General features: G+C 48.1%; 2 protein-coding genes across 6 annotated transcripts in view; one reads left to right on the forward strand and one right to left on the reverse strand.

Moving 5' to 3' along the window:
- Positions 1-1,815: 1,815 nt before the first annotated feature.
- Positions 1,816-12,507, forward strand: LOC105489561 (GTP binding protein 2). 3 transcript variants are annotated; one of them, XM_011754429.2, is made up of 12 exons: positions 1,816-2,069; positions 6,068-6,094; positions 6,603-6,787; positions 7,149-7,257; positions 7,453-7,650; positions 7,951-8,125; positions 8,284-8,503; positions 8,945-9,080; positions 9,214-9,272; positions 10,206-10,377; positions 10,843-11,007; positions 11,220-12,507. In XM_011754429.2, the coding sequence occupies exons 1-12, from the start codon at positions 2,028-2,030 to the stop codon at positions 11,394-11,396; spliced, it is 1,665 nt and encodes a 554-aa protein (XP_011752731.1). In that variant the 5' UTR covers positions 1,816-2,027; the 3' UTR covers positions 11,397-12,507. The 3 variants fall into 3 exon arrangements, with proteins under 3 accessions (XP_011752731.1, XP_011752730.1, XP_070953094.1); XM_011754428.2 differs by lacking the exon at positions 1,816-2,069 and adding an exon at positions 3,800-4,103; XM_071096993.1 differs by lacking the exons at positions 1,816-2,069; positions 11,220-12,507 and adding an exon at positions 3,850-4,103 and having other exon boundaries at positions 10,206-10,382; positions 10,843-11,008.
- LOC105489563 (DNA polymerase eta) overlaps positions 12,478-23,121 on the reverse strand; it is a 43,477-nt gene continuing 32,833 nt past the window's right edge. For 2 of the 3 annotated variants that reach the window (XM_011754432.3, XM_071096991.1), the window contains 2 exons: positions 21,502-21,671; positions 12,478-18,845 (listed from right to left, as the gene is read on the reverse strand). In XM_011754432.3, the coding sequence (XP_011752734.1) occupies positions 17,951-18,845; positions 21,502-21,671 (1,065 nt within the window). In that variant the 3' untranslated portion in view covers positions 12,478-17,950. The remainder of the gene's footprint in view (positions 18,846-21,501; positions 21,672-23,121) is intronic. The other variant, XM_071096992.1, reaches the window with a different exon arrangement.

Genomic DNA, 23,121 nt, shown 5'->3' on the forward strand with positions numbered 1-23,121 from the left:
TACTAAAAATACAAAATTAGCCAGGCGTGGTGGTGCATCCCCATAATCTCAGCTACTTGGGAGGCTGAGGCAGGAGAATGCCTTGAACCTGGGAGGCGGAAGTTGCAGTGAGCTGAGGTCACACCATTGTGCTTCAGCCTGGGTGACAGAGTGAGACTCCGCCTCAAAAAAAAAAAAAAAAAAACAATAATTAAAATACTGGGTCTGGCTGGGCATGGTAGCTCCACGACTATAATCTCAGCATTCTGGGAGGCCGAGATGGGAGAATTGCTTGAGGGTGGAGGGACTGATTGAGTCCAAAAGTTTTTTTGTTGTTGTGTTTGTTTTTAGATGGAGTTTCGCTCTTGTTGCCCAGGCTGGAGTGCAATGGCATGATCTTAGCTCACTGCAACCTCTGCCCCCGGGGTTCAAGCAATTCTCCTGCCTCAGCCTCCCAAGCAGCTGGGATTACAGGTGCCCACCACCACACCCGGCTAATATTTTGTATTTTTAGTAGAGATGGGGTCTTTATAAAAAAAAAAAAAAAAAAAAAAAGACAAGTGTCAGGTCATGGAGGCCAAGGAAAGGGTATGTTTCAGGAAGTAGGGACCAGAGGTCAAAACATACTATAAAAGTACAGTGATTAAAATACTGGGTCTGGCTGGGCATGGTGGCTCACGCCTGTAATCCCAGCATTTTGGGAGGCCAACATGGGAGAACTGCTTGAGTCCAGGAGTTCAAGACCGGCCTGAGCAACATGGCAAACCCCTTCTTCACAAAAAATACAAAACTTAGCCAGGCATTGTGGCACGCCCCTGCATTCCCAGCTACCTGGGGGGCTGAAGTGGAAGAACTGCTCTCAGGCGATGGAGGTTGCAGTGAGTCAAGATTGTGCCATTGCACTCCAGCCTGGGTGACAGAAGGAGATCCTACTTCAAAAAGAAAAAAAGAAATCAATCAATCAATCATTCTCTCTTCCTCCTCCTCGCCACCTTTAAAAAATAAATAGGGCTGGGCGCACGGTGGCTTACACCTGTAATCCCAGCACTTTGGGAGGCTGAGGCAGGTGGATCAACTGAGGTCAGGAGTTCGAGTCCAGCCTGACCAACACGGAGAAACCCCCGTCTCTACTAAAAATACAAAATTAGCCGGGTGTGGTGGCACATACCTGTAATCCCAGCTACTCGGGAGGCTGAGACAGGAGAATCGCTTGAACCCGGGAGGCAGATCTTACAGAGCCAAGATTGCACCTGCACTCCAGCCTGGGCAACAAGAGCGAAACTCTGTCTCTAAATAAATAAATAAAATAAAATACTGGGTCAGGTGTGGGGCTCATGCCTGTAATCCCAGCACTTTGCGAGGCCAAGACAAGAGGATTGCTTGAGCCTAGGAGTTCAAGACCAGCCTAGGAAACATGGGGGAACCCCATCGCTACAAACAATAAAAACAAAAATTAGCTGGGCGTGGTGGCTCACACCTGTAGTTCCAGCTACTCCAGAGGTTGAGGTGGGAGGATCTGCTTGAGCAGAGGAGGTTGAGGCTGCAATGAGCTGTGATCACACCACTGCACTCCAGCCTGAGTGACAGAGGGAGACCTTGTCTCAAAAATAAATAAATAAAAATTTTAAAATCCATGTATATGAAGGGACACATGTTATCAGACAACTGCAGCAGGCTCTGGTTATCGAGAGAGCCCAGGGCTGGTCATGGTGAGAATGTTGGGAGAATGGTCTTATCTCTTCCTTCCAATTCCCATCCTTCTTGAGATCTCTCACTGAGTTCTCTAGTCTCTGTCTCTAAACCACAGTTTCTCTAGTAGGCCTGTACCCCTGGCTAGACTTTTACAGCATAACCTTTCCTTCAGTGGCACAGGACTAAGAAAAATCACATGTGCTTTCAACCACTGAAGACCCACATAATTGGCCTAGGGTGAGCTAGGCCCTTTTGCAGGTTTTGGTCTTTCTGCTGTCACTGCTTTGGAAAATTATGCTATGTGAACAGCATGATCAGTAGACCTGCCTCCCTCCTTGTGGCCCTGGGAGGAAGCCATGGACTCTACCAAGTCTGAACCCCCGAAGGGATCACCAGAGGTAAGTCATTGTTGCTGCTTCTAGTTTTCCAAGGACAACTGAAGTCTAGAGAAAAGAGTTGCTTAATTTCTTTCTTTTTCTTTTCTTTTTTTTTTGAGACAAAGTCTCGTTCTGTCACCCAGGTTGGAGTGCAGTGGCATGATCTTGGTTCACTATAACCTCTACCTCCTGGGTTCAAGCGATTCTCCTGCCTTAGTCTCCCGAGCAGCTGGGACCACAGATGTGCACCACCATGCCAGGCTCATATTTTTTTTTTTTTTAGTTGGAGTCTTGCTCTGTTGCCCAGGCTGGAGTGCAATGGCCTGATCTCGGCTCACTGCAACCTCCGCCTCCCGGGTTCAAGTGATTCTCCTGTCTCAGCCTCCGGAGCAGCTGGGATTACAGGCATGCGCCACCACACCCTGCTAATTTTTGTATTTTTAGTAGAGACGGGGTTTCACCATGTTGGACAGGCTGGTCTCGAACACCTGACTTCAGGTGATCCGCCCACCTCGGCCTCCCAAAGTGCTGGGATTTACAGGCGTGAGCCACCGCACCTGGCTGAGTTGTTTAATTTCTTGACCGTGTATGAGCACCTCGCAGTTCCAGAAGAGGGGAGAAGAGAACACACTGTGAGTGGTGTGAGTCATGAGACAGCCATGCGGCTGTGAATTGAGCCCTAGCGTCCTGACTCGCAGCTCAGCAACGTTACTGCTTTTCCGCCCTGGCTTTCTGGTGTTCTGTGCACTGGCTTATGTCGCTGAATGTGTGTACTCTGTACAGTGCAACAGCACTAAACAGCAGGAGATCGCTTCGCAAGAAAGTCAAAAGCCAACAATCCCCTGTGGCCCTAGGCCAAGTTTCTATTCCCGGCCACTGCCCCGCCCTCGTGGTGGTTGGTGTAACCCGAGCCCCAGCCCCGCCCGAAGTAGGGGCCAGGCCCCTCCTACAGTCTTGGCTGTTTAAAACCAAACTAGGTTCTTCCCGATTGGTTCTGCTTCAAAACAAAGGGGAGGAGGAATACTCGCTTTGAGTATGCTTGCAGCCTTCGGGCAGCAAGCTGGTTTACGGGTTCGGGTCTCGTGTCGCAGCCACCGCGGTGCCTCCGGCTGTTAAAACCAGCCCCTGGACGGTGCCAGCCTGGTAATAAAGCAGTGACTACTATGTAAAGGTAGCATAGTCATCGCAACAATAACAGCCGTAATTTGGCTAATCACCATCCGCCTCCGCCCTAGCGTTAGCCCTGATTCACCCCAGCGGCACGCGGGCCATTGGGGAAGAAACTGAGGCAGAGGCGGAGCCAGCAGGCTGGCGGGACCAGTAGCCTCAGTTCTGCGGCTCTCGAGGTCCAAAACCTGTTGTCTAGGATCCGCGCTAAAGGGCCAAATCCCGGAGCGCCCACAAGGGTCGATTCTGATGTAAGCTCTTCGACGCTGGTGTCCTCGCCACCCAGGCTGCGAGGTTCTAAACTGCCCCCAAGCCCTAGAAAAAGACCACAGCGCGGGGACTGCAATCCAGACTACAGCTCCCTTAGGCCTTTGCGCGCCAAGGCGCGCTCCTTCCCCACGCCACCGACGACTCCCGCGGCCACTTGCGCCGCGATGCCTCCTGGGAGTTGTAGGGCGGCGGCGTGTCATTTTGAGCGAATTTCCAGGCCTGGGGACTCTCTATCCCGTGGTGCCCCGCGGCCGTTTCTGACGCGACCCGGAGGCCAAGGAGGTGGGGGGCGTAGCTTTTGCAGAGCCCCACCCCACTCTGCTCGGGCCGGCCGGACACGGCAGTGGCAGTAAGGGCGGCGGCGACGGCGACGGCGACGGCGGCGGCTGCGGCCGCGGGAGGGGCCGGGCGGGGGGCTGGCGGCAGCGGCGGATGGACTCGCGGGTATCGGAGCTGTTCGGCGGCTGCTGCCGGCCCGGAGGGGGCCCGGCCGTGGGCGGAACCCTCAAGGCTAGGGGGGCCGGCAGCACCAGCGGCTGCGGGGGCCCAAAGGGAAAGAAGAAGAACGGAAGGAACAGAGGGGGCAAAGCCAACAATCCCCCGTACCTGCCCCCCGAGGTGAGCACTTGAGAAGTGGTGGGGCGGGAAGAAGCCACTCTTTCCGGCCCAGGACTCCAGGGAGGCGGGACCCAGAGAATTAATCCCCCCTTCCGTTGTCGAGACCCCAGGGAGGAGGGGCATGGGAGGAGAACCCCTCTTTCCGGTCCCGGGACCCCAGAGAGGAAGGGCAGAGACTGGACTCAGGTGACAGGATCTCAGGGAGGAAGAGTGGAGAGGGAGGAAGAGTGGAGAGGGAGGACTCCCCCTTCTGATCTAGATTACCGCAGGAGAGAAGTAGAGAAAGGGGATCCCAGGAAGAGCACCCCAACCAACTGCGTGTGCCGCCATAGGGGAAGAGAGACTGCATCCTGGGACAAGAGGCAGACAGAGTAACCACCACTTCTTCTAAACTTGTTCCACATGGAGAAGGGGAGTACCCGGGAAAAGAGCAGTGTGTTCCTTACATACAGCCTAAGCCAGTGATTATCAAACTTGGCATGTATCGAATCTCCCGGATTGCTGGCCCCCAACACCCGGCCAATTTTTTTTTTTTTTTTTTAGACGGAGTCTCACTCTGTTGCGCAGGCTGGAGTGCTGTAGCGCTGTCTCAGCTCACTGCAACCTCGGCCTCCTGGGTTCTCAAGCGATTCTCCTGCCTCAGCCTCCCGAGTAGCCGGGATTACAGGTGCCCGCCACGCCCAGATAATTTTTGTATTTTTAGTAGAGATGGGGTTTCACCATGTTGGCCAGGCTGGTCTCAAACTCCTGACCTCAGGTGATCCACCTGCCTCGGCCCCCCAAAGTGCTGGGATTGCAGGCGTGAGCCACCGTGCCCAGCCTAGAATTTATGATTCTTTCTTACTAGTGAGGAGGGGCCTGAGAATTTGCATTTCTTACAAGTTCCCCTGTGATGCTAATGCTGCTGGTCCCAGGACCTCACTTTGGGAACCATTGATCTGGGCCCTAGACTCTCATTCTTGCACCACATTTTTTGAAGCCACCCATCCCCAGAAAAATGATTAAAAGGTTTTTGGAAGGTTTTTATTGATGGGGAAAAAAATAATCTCCTTAACACACCTTGAGGTGGAGATTATGAGTGAAGACTTGTTAGGGCCTGGGAGCCAGAGAGCCTTGAAGGGATGGAATGATGACCGGAAAGGAAAAGGAAAAATAAAATATCCAGAGAGAGGGATAGAAAAATGCAGACTGGCCAAACAGGCAAATCCCATATCCCTTTGCACCTGGGAGAGGAAGGCTCAGGTAACAGGGTGCTTCTGTGCTGTGCTACCCACTGGAACTAGAAGATACTGTGGGGTGGATTCAGGATTTCACCTCCACTGAGATTAGGCGGCAGGAGGTGAAGGCCATAGCAAGTCTGTCCACTTCATTACATTTTCTGAGTTTTTCTGTTCCTCTCAGCCCCAACTTTGGAGCTCTGCTCCTCTCTCACCTAGATCTTGGTCATCAGGCTTGTAGTGACCATTGTGGAGCTCACCCTTTGGCTCTGATCCAGAACCTCTTGCAGCCTCTTACTCTAGATGACATCAGCTGAGAGGGGCAGGCAGGGAGGAAGTGGTGTTTCCTAGACCAGTGACAAAGAAAGGTTTTAATAGCCTGGGCACAGTGGAGACATAGACTTCTGGGAAAAGCGGGTTTGAGGCCCTGGAGGTGGGGAGGAAGGGATGATCTTGCATCTAGGAAGAACGTGCTGCCAGTGATCAAAGAATGGATTGATTCAGGGTTCTGTGCCTGGCTTAAATGGGTGACTCCTTGTGTCCTTACAGGCTTTCCCTTCATAGAGGCCATGCTGGCGTTGAATAGAGCATCTTGCCTGCCACTGACCTTTAACAGGCACTTGCCTGAGCAAGTGCCAGTGGGGCTTCCTGCTTTCTCAAATTAGCTACCTGGACCCAGTGGGAGTTGAGGGGAAGTAGGGATTGGGTCTGGACAGTGTATGGTAACTGCTCACTGTTTCTTTTCAGGCTGAAGATGGAAACATTGAATATAAAGTGAGTCCTAGGCTGGGGAAAAGCAGGGGCTGGGGTAGGTTGTCCTTGCCAGCGTGAGATAATTTCTTTTTTCTTTCTTTCTATTTTTTGAGATGGAGTTTTGCTCTTGTTGCCCAGGCTGGAGTGCAGTGGTGCAATCTCAGATTCTCCTGCCTCAGCCTCCTGAGTAGCTGGGATTACAGGCATGCGCCACCACGCCCGGCTAATTTTGTATTTTTAGTAGAAATGAGGTTTCTCCATGTTGGTCAGGCTGGTCTCGAACTCTTGACCTCAGGTGATCCACCAGCATGGGATAATTTCTCTGAGAGCCTTCCAACTTCATAGTCTATAGCAGTTTAAGGATATGATTCAGGTTAAGGGCTCTGTACCTTGTTCTGTTGGAGGGGGATCAGGTATGAGTTTAAGTGGAAAGGGAAAGTCTTGGTCCTTGCAGCAGAACAGGTGGGGACCATGTAGGTTTGGGAGGAACACCTCTGATTTCACCTCATGATACCCCACTTGCCCTAAGTTGAAGCTGGTAAATCCATCCCAGTACCGCTTTGAGCACCTGGTTACACAGATGAAGTGGCGACTCCAGGAGGGACGTGGTGAGGCTGTCTACCAGATTGGGGTAGAGGACAATGGGCTGCTGGTGGGGCTGGCTGAGGAGGAAATGCGAGCTTCACTCAAGACCCTGCACCGGATGGCAGAGAAGTATGCTTTCCCTTCCCCACCAGTTCTCCTTTATTTGACTTGGGAAGACCCATACATACCCAGTTACCTAGGGCCTGAGGGGCAAAGGTGGGACTTTCCTTCTCTTGACAAAGGGCTGAAGTGGGGAAGGTTAGTGTTTTGGTCCCCTCCTCACTGGACCTAGGCTGTTTAGATCCTTGAATTAAGATATATGTATTTGTTTTAAAGGGAATTGTGAATGAAGAATAAATTGGAGGGTGGTAGGAAGTGCGCTAAGGTATTGGGAGCTCTGTGGGAGGTGCAGGAAGTCTGTAGGTCCAGAGCAAGCCTGGAATAGGAGAAGGACAGGTGAGATATGGCATCTGTGGCCTTGCTGTGACAGGGTTGGGGCAGACATCACCGTTCTTCGAGAGCGAGAAGTGGATTATGATAGCGACATGCCCCGGAAGATCACCGAGGTGCTAGTACGAAAGGTCCCTGACAACCAACAGGTGAGCACACACCCATCCCTGTCCCTCATGTCCACACTGTGGAAGGGCCCTATGGTGGCAGGCTGACTCCTGGCCTGGGATCCTGGGGGCTTCCAGTTCATCACTTGCTCCCTAGGGAACGTCACTGCCCTTGACCCAGTCTTCAGTGAGAGGGGTGAGGGATTGGAGTCCTTATCTCTGGCAATTCATCCACAGTTCCTAGACCTCCGTGTGGCCGTCCTGGGGAATGTGGACTCAGGAAAGTCGACTCTGCTTGGAGTCCTGACCCAGGGAGAGCTGGACAATGGGCGGGGCCGGGCTCGGCTCAACCTTTTCCGCCACCTGCATGAGATTCAGTCTGGCCGAACCTCCAGCATCAGCTTCGAGATCCTGGGCTTTAACAGCAAGGGAGAGGTGCATGGGATCAGTGGGACCCAATGGGGCCAGACTCTGAGGATGGGATGGTAGTAGTGAAGGACATACGATGGGGGCAGAGTGTGGAGACTTTTTGAAATAGTATAGATGAATGCCCTGAGGGGACTGTGAACAAGCTCTGTCCCTCTTAGGAAATCAATGGGGAATCAACTGAATTAAATAAAAAATGGGGTCAGGATTAAGAGGCAGGGTCACCCAGGGAATGGTTTAGGTCCTGGCAACTCTGAAGGGGTTGGAAGGGCTGGCAGGGGGCACTGAGAGCCCTGGGCCCTGGGCCAGGTGGTGAATTACAGCGACTCACGGACGGCAGAAGAGATCTGTGAGAGCAGCTCCAAGATGATCACCTTCATCGACCTGGCAGGCCACCATAAGTACCTACACACCACCATCTTTGGCCTCACGTCATACTGCCCCGACTGCGCCCTGCTCCTCGTCAGTGCCAACACTGGGATTGGTACGAGGCATTAGGGCAGGGACAGGGCTGAAGGGGGGTGCTGACTCTCCTACCCTGGGCCTCAAATCTTGGAAACAGACCAATGCTTCTCTTCTTCCCTCTCCTCCTTTCTGTATTCTCACTCTTCTCTTCCGCTGCTTGCTGTCCTTCTGAGGCAGCTGGCACCACAAGGGAACATCTGGGGCTGGCCCTGGCCCTGAAAGTGCCCTTCTTCATCGTGGTCAGCAAGATCGACCTGTGTGCCAAGACCACAGTGGAGAGGACAGTACGACAGTTGGAGCGGGTCCTCAAGCAGCCTGGGTGCCACAAGGTCCCCATGCTAGTCACCTCCGAGGATGATGCCGTCACTGCTGCCCAGCAGTTTGCTCAGTCACCCAAGTAAGCCCACCTTACTGTAAAGCCCTGATCCACTAGGAAGGCTGCCACAGATCCCGGGGCCCAGGAGCATGATATCCCACTCTTCCAGGGCCAGACCAGTTCTGGCTTAGTTCTGTGGGTGTTTCAGCTTGGGATTGTGGAGGGACATCTTGCTAAAGGGCTTGACCCTCCCTACTAGTCAACCTGGAGCATTGCTGATGCCTGGGACCATGGGGATGAAGTGCTATGCCAGGCATTTGCTGTTTCCCTTGGGCTCTGGGATGGGCTTGTGTGACATTGCTCGATTGGCTCACAAGAAGGCCCAGAGTTTCTGAGCCATTTGCAGACAGGAGAGAGGGGTCCCCAGCCAAGAGCAAAGCTCACCTTTCCATGTATGGGGATCTGGCCTCTGCCTCCTGTTTGGAGTGTCTTCATCTGTCCATTCTATGCTTCCCTCTACAGTGTCACCCCCATCTTCACATTGTCCAGTGTGTCTGGAGAGAGTCTGGACCTCCTCAAAGTCTTTCTGAATATTCTGCCGCCACTCACCAACAGCAAAGAGCAGGAGGAACTCATGCAGCAGCTGACGGAATTCCAGGTAGGTGACTGCCCAGCTAATAGGCTGGGAAACAGGGAGGGGCTGCTTCAGACTAAACCCAGAGTCTGTTTAGAGATTTTGGACCCACCAGCCCTACTTGGCAGGCCATTGATAGCGTTTTCTTTGGCTTCAGGTAGATGAAATCTACACAGTACCAGAGGTGGGGACTGTTGTTGGAGGGACACTTTCCAGGTGAATTGTCTTGCTTGCTACCCTCCCCACTCAGCCCTCACCCATATATTCAAAGACATTCTGGCCCAAAGGAGGAGACCCTGGAATTGAACAGAACCCACTTAAAGGACATGCTTATTTGCAGATTAGGGTTTCACTATCAGAAGAGCTGGAGAATGGTAGTCTGTTGGCTTTGGAGGGAAGAAACAGTATTGCTGCCTATTGGGAATCTCCAGGCCCGAGAGAGAAGTGTGGGTTTTGGGCTCCAGGAAAAAAACTAGAGTGTATTCAACTGATTTCATCTCACATAGGGAAATGAGAGACGTCACTTAAGACTCTTCTTTGCTTGCTTGCTTTTTTTTTTTTTTTTTTTGAGACAGTCTCGCTCTGTTGCCCAGGGTGGAGTGCAGTGGCATGATCTCAGCTCACTGCAACCTCTGCCTCCTGGATTCCAGCAATTCTCCTGCCTCAGCCTCTCGAGTAGCTGGGATTACAGGTGCCTGCCACCATGGCCAGCTAATTTTTGTATTTTTAGTAGAGATGGGGTCGTCACGTTGGCCAGGCTGGTCTTGAACTCCTGACCTCAAGTGATCCACCCGCCTCGGCCTCCCAAAGTGCTGGGATTACAAGTGTGAGCCACTGCGCCTGGCCTAAGACTGCAAAGCAGAGAATGAAACTCAAGGGAATAACTTGCTCCTTCAGGGGTTAGGTGTTCAGTGTTAAACCAGCAAGTGCTTCTCTGTCCGCCATCACTGCTGGCCTTTTTTGAAATTAGTTTTCTGATTCTGAACTCTAGCAGTGATTCCCCCCTACATCCAAGTCAGAATTTAGGGTTCTTCTTCCCCACTTGAGGGACTCAACCCTAGAAGGGAAGGAATGCTCTGGGTGATCCTAATAGAGAAGTAGGTATGGGGACCTTGGCTGACACTGTGCCACCTGCCCTCTGGGCTGCAGTGGGATTTGCCGTGAGGGGGACCAGCTGGTGGTGGGCCCCACGGATGATGGCTGCTTCCTGGAACTGAGAGTATGCAGCATCCAGCGCAACCGCTCTGCCTGTCGTGTGCTGCGAGCTGGTCAGGCTGCTACATTGGCACTTGGGGACTTTGACCGTGCCCTGCTTCGCAAGGTGAGGTGGGTGCATGGGTTGGGGAGGGAACACTAAGAGAAGTACCTAGGAGACTGGCTACTGAATGAGCACCTACCTAAGGTGCTTCAGAGAAACTGAGAGAAAACACACTCTCTGACCCAAGAAGCTTCTGGTCTAGCTACAGAGACTATAAAAACAGCTTAGCATACTCATGAAGTGCAGATTACTAAATATGAATCACTATGTTACACTATTTTTAGTGCACACTATTTTTAGCGTTCAGGACCCTAAAAATGCAAAGCGTTAGATGGGCTAGAGGACGTAGGAGGTGGGTAAAGACTCATTCCCTCTGAGAGTTTTGATTATTGTCTTTTGAAGTCGAAGTGTTCAGAGTTGTGTAGAGGAAGAGGAAATTCAGGAGCTATAAAGGGTGTGGGATGGCTGGGTAGGGAGAGTCTGATGTTAGAGCTGCCCTTCCTGGGCCTGGGGTCTGTTCCTCCCCAGGGCATGGTGATGGTGAGCCCGGAGATGAATCCTACCATCTGCTCAGTGTTTGAGGCAGAGATAGTCTTACTGTTCCATGCCACCACCTTCCGACGAGGATTCCAGGTGACAGTACACGTGGGCAACGTACGTCAGACGGCAGTGGTGGAAAAGATCCATGCCAAGGTGAGAGGGACCTGGCCTTCCATTTCTCCAGAGGTCAGAAAAGAGGGAGGCCTGCCCCAGACTGGCAGAGAACTCCTTGATCCCACAGTGGGAATAAAACCCCACTTAGGGTGGGTAGCGGCCTGATAGGCCTCTGGAGGGTGGAGAGCCACAGCTGGCATAGAATGGGACAGAAGGCACTGGCCAGGGGAGTGACCACTTATCTGCTGCAGGACAAACTGCGGACAGGCGAGAAGGCAGTGGTACGTTTCCGCTTCCTGAAGCACCCAGAGTACCTGAAGGTGGGCGCCAAACTGCTGTTCCGGGAGGGTGTCACCAAGGGCATCGGCCATGTCACTGATGTACAAGCCATTACTGCAGGAGAAGCCCAGGCCAACATGGGCTTTTGAATCTTTCAGGCAGGGACAGTTCTATTGCTGTCCCTACAATATATAAGGTGACTTCCGGCCATGCTGCCCCGCCATTGGCGGCTCTGTGTGTTAATAGGCTAGGGAGAGAGGGGTGCTGCCACTTGCTCCCTGCCAACTTTCTGGAGAGGTGCCAAACTTGGTGTGGCCATGAAAGGGCAGTCCTGAGGGAGAAGACAGGATTCAGGGCAGTGCTCAGAAGCTGTGTGCTCACCTGGTTGGCTCATCAAACCTGGCAACCCTGTGGCCTGTCTGCTGGAGCTGACTACATCCACTCATCAATTCCTCGGCCCCACTACTAAGACTGGGCATGTTTTGCTGGTGTGGTCTCTGCACTTCAGGAATTGTCACAACGGGGTGGCCCTCAAAAGCACTCCTTTTTCTATACCTCTTCTCAAGGCCATGTAAGTTGCCCATCTCTACCTGGTTGTGGACAAAAGGTTATCTGCTCTTGGCCATCTGGTGGTGGTGGCTCAGAGTCTGAAGAAATGGCACAGGGACAGTGAATGGTAGTGTTCCCACCCTGTGCTGAGGCCTGAGGCCTCTTCCTCAGCTTTATCTCCCTTTCACTCAAGGGCCATTTCCCCAATTTCTATCTCCCTCACCCTCTCCCGGCTCATAGGCCCCACAGGTGCTATTTGTTGTGCTGGCCCAGGCGTGGGGCTACCAAGCAAAGGCTTGGCATATACCAAAGGCCAGCTGCATGCCCATCAGTCTGGTCCTTTTCCTCTGTGGTCATGTTGGCTTTCATGCTGGATCAAATGTTTTACTTTCCCAGACTGGTGGCATCTGAGTTCCCCATCCTACCACTCTCACCCCACCTTCCTGCCCCACCTAAACCCTCTTGTTTTAGTAATCTGTAGTGACTGTTCCCTTCCCTCTGTTGCAGGGAACCAGGAGGAAAGGGAAAGATGTTGCCATATTTCCTACTCTTTAGGCATGGACTCTCCTTTCCCTTTGTTAGTGTCCTGGGTTCCCATGGACTCAGGGATTTGTTGGCTGAGGTTTCTCTGCGCATATATATATATATATACATATGTATATATATTTAAATACACATATATATTGTACAGAATAAAAATGTTTTATTGAATACAGTGTGCTTATGCGTTAGCTACAGGCTCAGCTTCCTTCCAAGGCTAGATACCTCTCCAGGATTAGAGACAAGTAAAACCCCAACATTGCTGAGCCCTGAATGTGGAAAGAACCCAGCTGGTATCTCATTCACCATTCTTTTTCTCTCCTTGACATAGGTTCAGAGTTCCAGTATTGTAACCAAGTATTGTGGCCTGTTTTCTGTAGTTCAAGTGAGCAGAGTACTGAGGCCTTTCACGTGAAATAGATAGCTACCGTGTATTTGAAGAGTTGGCCACTTGATGATGGTCAGAATAGTAAGGAGCCCACTTCTGTGCCCTGTCAGAGATACAGTGCCAGCTACTTAGAGTAGAATTTAGAGACAAAAGGTAATCTGGTCCTATACTTTCCAAGTTTATGTAGCCTAAATTACTCTTGGAACAATGAGGGCCACTTGACCAAACCTTAGTCCCTGTTCCTGTTTCCATGTTCAGACTACTTGATTTTGACATTTTATGGGTAAAGAGGGGCCAAAGTCAACTGTAAATAGAAACTGCATTTTGAGGAGACCCTGGAAAAGAAGTATGTGACCCAAAGTCCTATGTGGCATTCTGCCTCTAGAGTATTAAAGTGATAGCTTCCCTACCACTCAGGCTCAGTTTTACAAAATATAACTGGTTTAACTTGCTACTAAGAAGCCTGTAGTTGAACAACTTCCTCCTTTTAGGGGCTAAGCTGTTTACTTCCTCTGTATAGCTGCTGATAGAGATGAAAGCTTTGTCTACAGTTTACTTATCTTTTGCCTGTATTATAAAGGAAATTTTAGAAAATCATATTTCAATACTTAATAAGACACCTCCAGAAACCAGTAAGCCTCTCTGCAACATTAATGAAACATTTAGGGGGATAAAAAGTATATAAAGCAGACTCCCAAGGAGTTTATACATGTTTATGGTCCCAATTGTGGTAATCAGATCTAAAATTCTTCACTATATACATTCATCCAATGAATATCAGCGCCTATTATGGGCAAAGCACTATGAAGAATCCTTGCCTTTAAGAAGGTACATATCTAGTTAGGGGGAAAAGGCCATGTATACAGTGAATGTAGTCTTTTTTTTTTTTTTTTTTTTTGAGACAGGGTCTCAGATGGTCACCCAGGCTGGAGTGCAGTGGCACAATCATGGCTTATTGCAGCCTCGAACTCCCAGATAGGTGATCTTCCCATCTCAGCCTCCTGAGTAGCTAGGACTACAGGCATAAACCACCGTCTTTGTATTTTTTGTAAAGACTTGTTTTGCCATGTTGCTTCGGCCAGTCTTGAACTCCAGGGTTCCAGTAGTCCACCCACCTCAGCCTCCCAAAGTGTTAGGATTACAGGCGTGAGCTGCCGTGACTGGCTAAATACTGTCTTTTATTAGATATTCAAGTATCATAAAAGCAGAAAATATTTTTGAAGAAAAAAATTCCTGGTAGATCCAGTGGTTTTCAAATCTTCCTCATCTCTTCAAACTAAATATAGAACCCCCCCCCCCAATTGATAAATAAGATAAAAAGAAGTTGAGGCCGGCCCGGTAGCTCACACCTATAATCCCAGCACTTTGGGAGGCCAAGGCAGGTGGATCACTTAAGATCAAGAGTTCAAAACCAGCCTGGCCAACATGGCGAAACCCCATCTCTACTAAAAATACAAAAATTAGCCAGGCGTAATGATGCATGCCTGTAATCCCAGCTACTCAGGAGGCTGATGCAGGAGAATCGCTTGAACCTGGGAGGTGGAGGTTGCAGTGAGCTGAGATTATGCCATTGCATTCCAGCCTGGGCGACAAGAGGGAAACTCCATCACATAAAAAAAGTAGAAGTGGCCGGGCGCGGTGGCTCAAGCCTGTAATCCCAGCACTTTGGGAGGCCGAGGCGGGCAGATCATGAGGTCAGGAGATCGAGACCATCCTGGCTAACCCGGTGAAACCCCGTCTCTACTAAAAAATACAAAAAACTAGCTGGGCGAGGTGGCGGGCGCCTGTAGTCCCAGCTACTCGGGAGGCTGAGGCAGGAGAATGGTGTAAACCCGGGAGGCGGAGCTTGCAGTGAGCTGAGATCCGGCCACTGCACTCCAGCCTGGGCGACAGAGCAAGACTCCGTCTCAAAAAAAAAAAAAAAAAGAAGTTTGGGTATATGTATGGGAGGGATGTGTACACCATTCTCTGGGCCCACTTCACCCAGCACCACCTACTTCAGTTCTTCTTCAGTTGAGTTCCCTGTGTAATTCAAGTTTCCCCTATCATAACGGAAAAGCCAAAAGAGCTGACTTTTCACACACAAGAAAGGAGAACAAGAAGACAGTACTATAGGCCGGTCATGGTGGCTCATGCCTGTAATCCCAGCACTTTGGGAGGCAGAGGTGGGTGGATCATGAGGTTGAGATCGAAACTAGCCTGACCAACATGGTGAAACCCTGTCTCTACTAAAAATACAAAAATTAGCTGGGCTTGATGGTGCTTGCCTGGAGTCCCAGCTATTCAGGAAGCTGAGACAGGAGAATCTCTTGAACCTGGGAGGTGGAGGTTGCAGTGAGCCGAGATTGCACTACTGCACTCCAGCCTGGTGACAGAGCAAGACTCCATCTCAAAAAAAAAACAGTAGTATAAACATGGACAAGCACAAAAAGCTACATAACTAATTTTAAACCCTAAACTAAATATTTATACTCCAGTGGGAAAGATGAACAAGCCAGTAACCTTAATGGCTGAAGCACTTAACTCTTAAATTTGTACTTAAGGGCTTAAGAAAATGTCCTCTACACACCTGGTCATTAGTATCTTTTTGATCAGCATTTCTCAAACTTTAAGATACACATTGGGAAATTTTTTTGTTTTTTTTGAGACAGAGTCTTGCTCTGTCGCCCAGGGATGGGGTTTCACCATGTTGGCCAGGATGGTCTTAATCTCTTGACCTCGTGATCTGCCCGCTTGAGCCTCCCAAAGTGCTGGGATTACAGGAATGAGCCACCGAGCCTGCCTCACTCTGGGAAATCTTGTTAATAGATTAAGTGGGAGTAGTGGTGAGGCTGAGACTGTTTCTAGCAAGTTCCCTGGTGATACTGAGGCTGCTGTTCCTCAAATCATACTTGGGAGTAGCAATGTTCTAGAGATGATCTAGAGGTTTTTTTTTTTTTTTTTTTTTTTTTTTTTTTTGAGACAGTTACTCTGTCACCCAGGCTGGAATGCAGTGGCAATCTTGGCTCACTGCAACCTCTGCCTCCCAGGTTCAAGTGATTATCCTGCCTCAGCTTCCCGAGTAGCTGGGATTACAGGCACCTGCCACCACGCCCGGCTAATTTTTGTATTTTTAGTAGATACGGGTCTCGCCATGTTGGCCAGGCTGGTCTTGAACTCCTGACTTCACGTGGTCCACCTGCCTTGGTCTCCCAAAGTGCTGGGATAACAGGCATAAACCACCGTGCCCAGCAAGATTTGATTATGACTTATCTAAACAGAGTTCCTGAAATGGTCAAGTAGCAATCTAATTCTACATTAGAACAAAATGCAAGAGATAGGCCAATGGTTAGAACTGAGGGTATAATAGGGTTTACCTGTATGAAATTCACTGTTTACTAAGTCGCTTTTGTGTAGAGAGAGACCTGCCCCAGTTACCGTATCACTTTTAGGGTTTCAAGGCTTCACCTCACATTCTCCAGCTGAAAACATGTAAATCTGGTCAATGTACTATCTGAACTGCCCATCACAGAGCTACAAAGTTTTTCTTTTTTTTTTGAGACAGTTGTTCACTCTGTCACCCTGGCTGGAGTGCAGTGGCGTGATCTCAACTCACTGCAACCTCCACCTTCCAGGTTCAAACGATTCTCCTGCCTCAGTCTCCCGAATAGCTGGGATTACAGGCGCCTGCCATGACCAGCTAATTTTTTTTAGTAGAGACGGGGTTTCGCCACCTTGCCTAGGCTGGTCTTGAACTCCTGAGCTCTTGCAATCCACCCGCCTCAGCCTCCCTAAATGCTGGGATTATACACCCAGCCTAGAGAGCTTTTCTTAAAATCCCTTTTTTTTCGGGGGCCCGGATCGGTGGCTAACATTTGTAATCCCAGCAACTTTGGGAGGCCAAGGCATGCGGATCATGAGGTCAAGCAATCAAGACCATCCTGGCTAACATGGTGAAACCTCATCTCTATTAAAAAATACAAAAATTAGCTGAGCATGGTAGCATGCACCTATAGTCCCAGCTACTTGGGAGGGTGAGGCAGGAAAATTGCTTGAACCCAGGAGGCGGAGGTTGCGGTGAGCTGAGATCGCACCACTGCATTCCAGCCTGACGACAGAGGGAGACTCCGTCTCAAAAAAAAAAAAAAAAAATCCCTTTTTATTTTTAACTATGCAAGTCTCATTACATTTATAACCTTTTTTTAAACTTGGTCCCTTTTCTGTGGCAACTTTATGTTTGTTCTTGTTTTTGTTTGAGGCGGAGTCTCGCTCTGTTGCCCAGGCTGGAGTATGGTCGGTGGCGCAATCTCAGTTCACTCCAACCTCCGCCTCCCAGGTTCAAGCGATTCTCCTGCTTCAGCCTCCTGAGTAGCTGGGATTACAGGTGTGCGCCACCATGCCCGGCTAATTTTTTTTGTAATTTTAGTACAGATGGGGTTTTACCATGTTGGTCAGGCTGGTCTCAAACTCCTGATCTTGTGATCTCCCTGCCTCAGGCTCCCAAAGTGCTGGCATTACAGGCATGAGCCTGTATTTTTTATTTTTTGAGATGAAGTCTTGCGCTGTTGCCCAGGTTAGAACGCAGTAGCATGATCTCAGCTCACTGCAACCTCTGCCTCCAGGGTTAAAGCAATTCTCCTGCCTCAGCCTCTGAGTAGCTGGAATTACAGGTGCCCAGAACATGCCTGGCTAATTTTTCTATTTTTAGTAGAGACAGGGCTTTGCCATGTTGGCCAGGCTGGTCTTGAACTCCTGACCTCAGGTGATCCATCTGCCTTGGCCTCACAGAGTGTTGGGATTACAGGCGTGAGCCATTGTACCCAGCCAAGTTATATAATTTGAATACATTGTTATTAATCTGCAATAATCTGTAAGGTATTATCTCCATTTTACAGATGAGAAAGTGAAGAAAATGACCTGTTCAAGGCCCTCATTGTAATAAGCAGAGCTAAGTTTGCAACCAGGTCTCTTAGACTCCAAGGCCCACACTTTACTATATGACACTGCCTCCCTAAATGCTAAAGATTAAAAACTCAATGGTAGGATGAATTTTTACATCTCTATCAGCAGTGGGATTAGAATCCACGCCTGTGAAGAGATGGGACTGTTAACTCGGCACCTAAATGGATTATTTTTTGTATTAAAAATTTCATAATTCCCCTTCTCAGAGAAATCTGTAAAGATAAAATATTAAAGATCTGTAGAGATAAAAAATATTAAATCGTAAAAGCAAGCCTGAGGGCAGCACTAATGTGTTAATGGCTTAAAAAATGATTCCAATGTTTGCATGCCCTCAGGCCTGGGGCGTTTATTAGTGCAGGCCAAAGGGCTCTTGGGATTTCTTTTGCCTTGATGAGATACGGCAGAAACAACCTGAGGGTTTGAAGAGTGGGGCTGCAAGAAGGATTTCTGCAACTCCAATGCAAAATGATAGTCCATGTGTTCAGGCATATCCCATACTGGTACCAGGGAGCCACACTTCTCACAGGGCACTTGGTCCTCAGCAGCTAGAATACTTGGAGTTGGGGTTGCTTTCTGAGTCACCTCCAGCGCAGATTTGGAAGCTGAAGAAGCATGCATGCTTTGGCTGTTGTGTGCCAAATCCATCTCTGCAGGAGTTGCTTTAGAGGATTCTAGCTTCAATACCCCTTCACAAACAGGGACACAGCCTGGATACTCTGTTGGTAAAGAGTTTGGTAATGCTATACAGTTAGACCATGGATTTTGTGGGGGGAAAGAAACTGAAGAATTACTAAGCTGTTTCTGCTTTAGAAGCAAACTTTTCTGCTTAAAGAAGGGCTCAGTTCCTGTAGTTTGACTGGTTTGAAAAGGTAATGAGGGCTTGGACGGCGAATTGATAGTGGGAGCCTGAGTGGGAGCAGTAAGAGATGAAAGTGAAGCTTCTTTAACTTTCTGCCTTTCTGCAGCTTTTTGGAAGAATGATTCCAGAGACGTGGTTGCTTTCTTAGTGGCTGTCACCACTGGGCCACTTCCCTCGGTCTTAGCTTCTAAGCTGGTAACTGGCACCTTTAGCAGAGAACTTGGGTCACTGCTCAAGAAGCTGGTGATGTCTGTGCAAGATGAAGGGGCAGAGGCAGAAAATTTTGTAGCACAGAGGAAAAGCATTGTGAGAGGAGGAGACCTATACAGAAAGTAAAGAAATAAGATGATTAGCAATTTAGAATATTAAAATAGTGACCTATTGCTAAGTCCATGAATTGTATCTCTTTTACTTCACCATAGAACAGATTTAATCCATAGATGACTAGGATTCTGGTTCTGCCACAGAAATTGTTCTTTACTGCAGTGGTTCTCAAACGTTAATGTGTATCAGAGATTAACAGACCTGGGATGACAGAGAATTTAATTTCCTAGGTGATGCTGATGTTATGTCTCAAGAACCACTAATTTAGTAACCACTCACCTCCCGACAGCCAGAAATTATTGTTTTTTATAAGGTACCGCTGGAAAGCTGCTGTAATTCAGGATTGGGGCAAGAAATTTTATTCAGGACAACAAAAAGCTTTAGAATATTTAGACTAGAAAGACTTGAAAAAATCCTCTTAGCCATTATCCCGTTTTTAAACAGGGCACTACCTAACCCTGACTGACTTTACCACTCTGGAATTTCTAGAGAATGAAATTCCACAACTGCTTTTCGTTACTAGTCCCAATTTCAGAAATATTTTAAGAAATTCTTGTCATAGCTGGGCGTGGTGGCTCACGCCTGTAATTCCAGCACTTTGGGAGGCCAAGGTGGGTAGGTCATGAGGTCAGGAGTACGAGACCAGCCTGGCCAACATGGTGAAACTCCATCTCTACTAAAATACAAAAATTAGCTGGGTGTGGTGGCACGCGCCTGTAATCCCAGCTACTTGGGAGGCTGAGGCAGAAGAATTGCTTGAACCTAGGAGGCGGAGGTTGCAGTGAGCAAAGATCACGCCACTGCACTGCAGCCTAGGCGACAGAGCCAGACTCTCTCTCAAACAAAAAAAAAAAAACAAAAAAACAAATTTTTGTCATAAAGTTCCTTATTGTGTCTAATCACTCAAATTTTCACATGAACTGAATTTCAGAAGATGAAACATGCTTTTATGTACAGATTAGTCCTTCAATGAGGTAAAAGGTAAATGTCATTTTAAAGTTACTAAAGTATCGGCTGGGCGCAGTGGCTTACGCCTGTAATCCCAGCACTTTGGGAGTCCGAGGTGGGTGGATCACCTGAGGTCAGGAGTTTGAGACCAGCCTGGCCAACATGGAGAAACCCTGTCTCTACTAAAAGTACAAAACTTAGCTAGGTGTGGTGGCGGGCATCTGTAATCCCAGCTACTCAGAAGACTGAGGCAGGATAATTGTTTGAACCCAGGAGGCAGAGATTGCAGTGAGCCGAGATCGCACCACTGCACTCCAGCCTGGGCAACAAGAGCGAGAGTCTGTCTCAAAAAAAAAAAAAAAAAAAGTATCCCACTATCCTCAGGTGTCATGCTTTGGGACAGTCTTATAATCAGATAATTTTTATGCTTCCCTGTGCATCACGGAGTTTCACACGGTTAGTGAGTAGTATTCGTTGTAGTTTGTCAATTTATAACTTTTCAGATAAGGTTTCATGTGTACATTAGTACCATGGTTGTTATTTGGTATTGTAAAACTTCAGTATTTGAAAATAAATATATCAGGAAGTATTAAGTAAATTATTCTAAGAACAAAGACTTTATGTATGTATTTATTTTTGTTGTTGTTGTTGGAGACGGAGTTTCGCTCTTGTTGCCCAGGCTGGAGTGCAATGGCGCGATCTGGGCTCACTGCAACCTCCACCACCCGGGTTCAAGCAATTCTTCTGCCTCAGCCTCCCAAGTAGCTGGGATTACAGGCACCCGCCACCATGCCTGGCTAATTTTTGTATTTTTAGTAGAGACAGGGTTTCACCATGTTGGCCGGGCTGGTCCTGAACTCCTGACCTCAGGTGATCTGCCTGCCTTGGCCTCTGAAAGTGCTGGGATTACAGGCGTGAGCCACCATGCCTGGCCCTATGAACAAAGACTAAGAGACTCCACCATATTATAGGTCTGTACATATAATTGTACTGCCAATATATTTAGATAAGTAATAACTTAAGTGATTAAACTTTGATTTTATTTTGTATAATCTCCAATATACATCTGTGAGCAACCGACTTATCTTTCTCTCATAATTATATTTCTATTGTGAATTTGGAATACTTTAAAAAAAGTAAGGGCTTTATTAAATATGTAATTAAAGGATTCCAATCCTGAAAATCATTAATATCTGGACAGAAAATGAAGATGCTCCAAAAAGAGGCTTATATTTCATGACCAACAGAAGTGAAGTTTACTAATGAATATGACATTCGGTATAATAGCAGTGGAGCTTCTAACTGAGTTGGGATGTCAGATAGAGATTATCAGTGAACACAGGTCACCTTTATAATCAAGAAAGATGCTTTTAAGATAGAACAATCAAGTAGTTTGAAGTTCCCAAATGTATCCTTGAAATTTGAGCCCTGTTCTCCAAGTGCAACTGATCATTTCCCTGACCAAGCCAATACAGGGTAAGGGTCTAACCTTCTCCTGGGAACTGGAATGTATCAGCTGTAGGCAAAGGATCTGTGCTGAGCTATCTTGTTTCTGAGGTTGGTACTGTATTTTCTCCCAGAGTAACAGGTACTGGTAGTCTGAGTCAGAGTCTATCCCAGATGGAAGAGCTCAGATGCCTACTACTTTTAGAGCAAAGACAGGGCATAAGTCTCTTTGGAGAAGATGAGCTAGAAAAGAACTCACCATTCTGTCTGGATTCCAGAAGTATTACAGTTCTTGATGACAGTAAATGCATCATGGCTCATCTTGTGAGCATCATAGCGGGTAAGGGCACAGCAGCGGCGCAGGCTGCTGAGGCGTTTGTCTCCTTGTACACGAATGCTCACAGCCAGCTGGGTGGCTACCCTGTCATTCTGTGGGTGGGAAGGGATGGAGACCAGAAATAAAGTTATGAGGAGTATCTGAATTCTAGGTACTGAACTGCAGGAGAGGAAATTAAAAGAACCAGGTGACAATGGTTTGGAAACAGTAGTTTCAAAGTCAAGAATAAAGGTAAACTGAGTTCTGCAAAGAGTAAAGATAAAATATAAAAAAGAAAAAGAGGCCAGGCATGGTGGCTCCCGCCTGTAATCCCAGCACCTAGGGAGGCTGAGGCAGGTGGATCACCTGAAGTCAGGAGTTCGAGTCTAGCCTGGCCAACATGGCGAAACCCCATCTCTACTGAAAAATACAAAAAACTAGCCAGTCGTGGTGGCAGGCGCCTATAATCCCAGCTACTTGGGAGGCTGAGACAGGAGAATTGCTTGAACCTGGGAGGCCGAGGTTGCAGTGAGCCAAGATGGTGCCATTGCACTCCAGCCTGGACGACAGAGCAAGACTCTGTCTCAAAAAAAAAAAAAAAAAAAGAATCTATATGTAACAGAATGCATTTTCTGAATAGAAATCAGATTATATGGTTCCACAAAAAAATGTTTATGCTATTTCTGGGTGTAAAAAGTAACTGAAGAAGACATAATTTGGATTATGGAACATCGGAGTATCTGGGATATTTTGACAGATGATGGGAACAGGACAAAACGAATGAAAATGGGACTCACCTGAATGTTTTACATGGTGTCTAAGCAGAACAATTATAACAAATATCTACAATACTAGATACTATTTTGTGACTGAAGGAAGGTTTCAGGTAAGTAATTGAAAGCAAAGTGGAACTAGCCTTCAAGTCATATCTTTTTTCCTGCCCTGGGGCTCTTATGGTAAACAAACATTCACCACTAATTCCAGAAGTTTCTACCAATACCTTTTTACAGCTTATCTGAGAAGATACCAGGTAGTGAGCCTGCCTTGAGAGAACAAGATCATGACTCACTTTTCAATGAAGTCTGAAGCATCTGAATACTGTAATCTCAGCAAACTGAGACATAATGGTCAAGAGGCAGAAATACAAGGTGAAAATTCTACATAAGGGACCCCTATCAAAAGATGCTAGTGAGAAGAAGTACTCCTAAGGAAAACAAGCTAAGAGCAGGAACTACTTTTTGGATAAAAAATACATCTGTACAGATTTATATATCTTGAGGGAATACAAATTGGCAATTACAAAGGAGTCCTTGTTGACTAAAATTATTCAACTATAACTGCATGCCTAGACAGTGCCTAGAGATGCAGGAGAGAACAAAATAAAGTCCAGGTCCTCATGGATCCTATGTTGTAGTAGGAACTATAGATAATAAAAAATGGACATGTAACAAATGACCACAGAGATGAGTGCTATGAAGAAAAACAGAATAAAGCAGAGAGTGATGGAGGCTGCTGCTGTGACAAGGTAACTAGGGAGGACCTCCTGGAGAAGGTAAAACATGA

The sequence above is a fragment of the Macaca nemestrina genome, chromosome 5, assembly GCF_043159975.1.
Source record: "Macaca nemestrina isolate mMacNem1 chromosome 5, mMacNem.hap1, whole genome shotgun sequence".
NCBI classification, from domain to species: Eukaryota; Metazoa; Chordata; class Mammalia; order Primates; family Cercopithecidae; genus Macaca; species Macaca nemestrina.

What these genes read in the sequence shown, in the direction of transcription:
- LOC105489561 (XM_011754428.2), top strand. Translation starts at nt 3,918, where the DNA reads ATGGACTCGCGGGTATCGGAGCTGTTCGGCGGCTGCTGCCGGCCCGGA. An exon ending in CAGTGCCAACACTGGGATTG is followed by an intron (nt 8,126 to 8,283) that starts GTACGAGGCATT and finishes CTTCTGAGGCAG; the next exon opens with CTGGCACCACAAGGGAACAT. An exon ending in GTTGGAGGGACACTTTCCAG is followed by an intron (nt 9,273 to 10,205) that starts GTGAATTGTCTT and finishes TCTGGGCTGCAG; the next exon opens with TGGGATTTGCCGTGAGGGGG.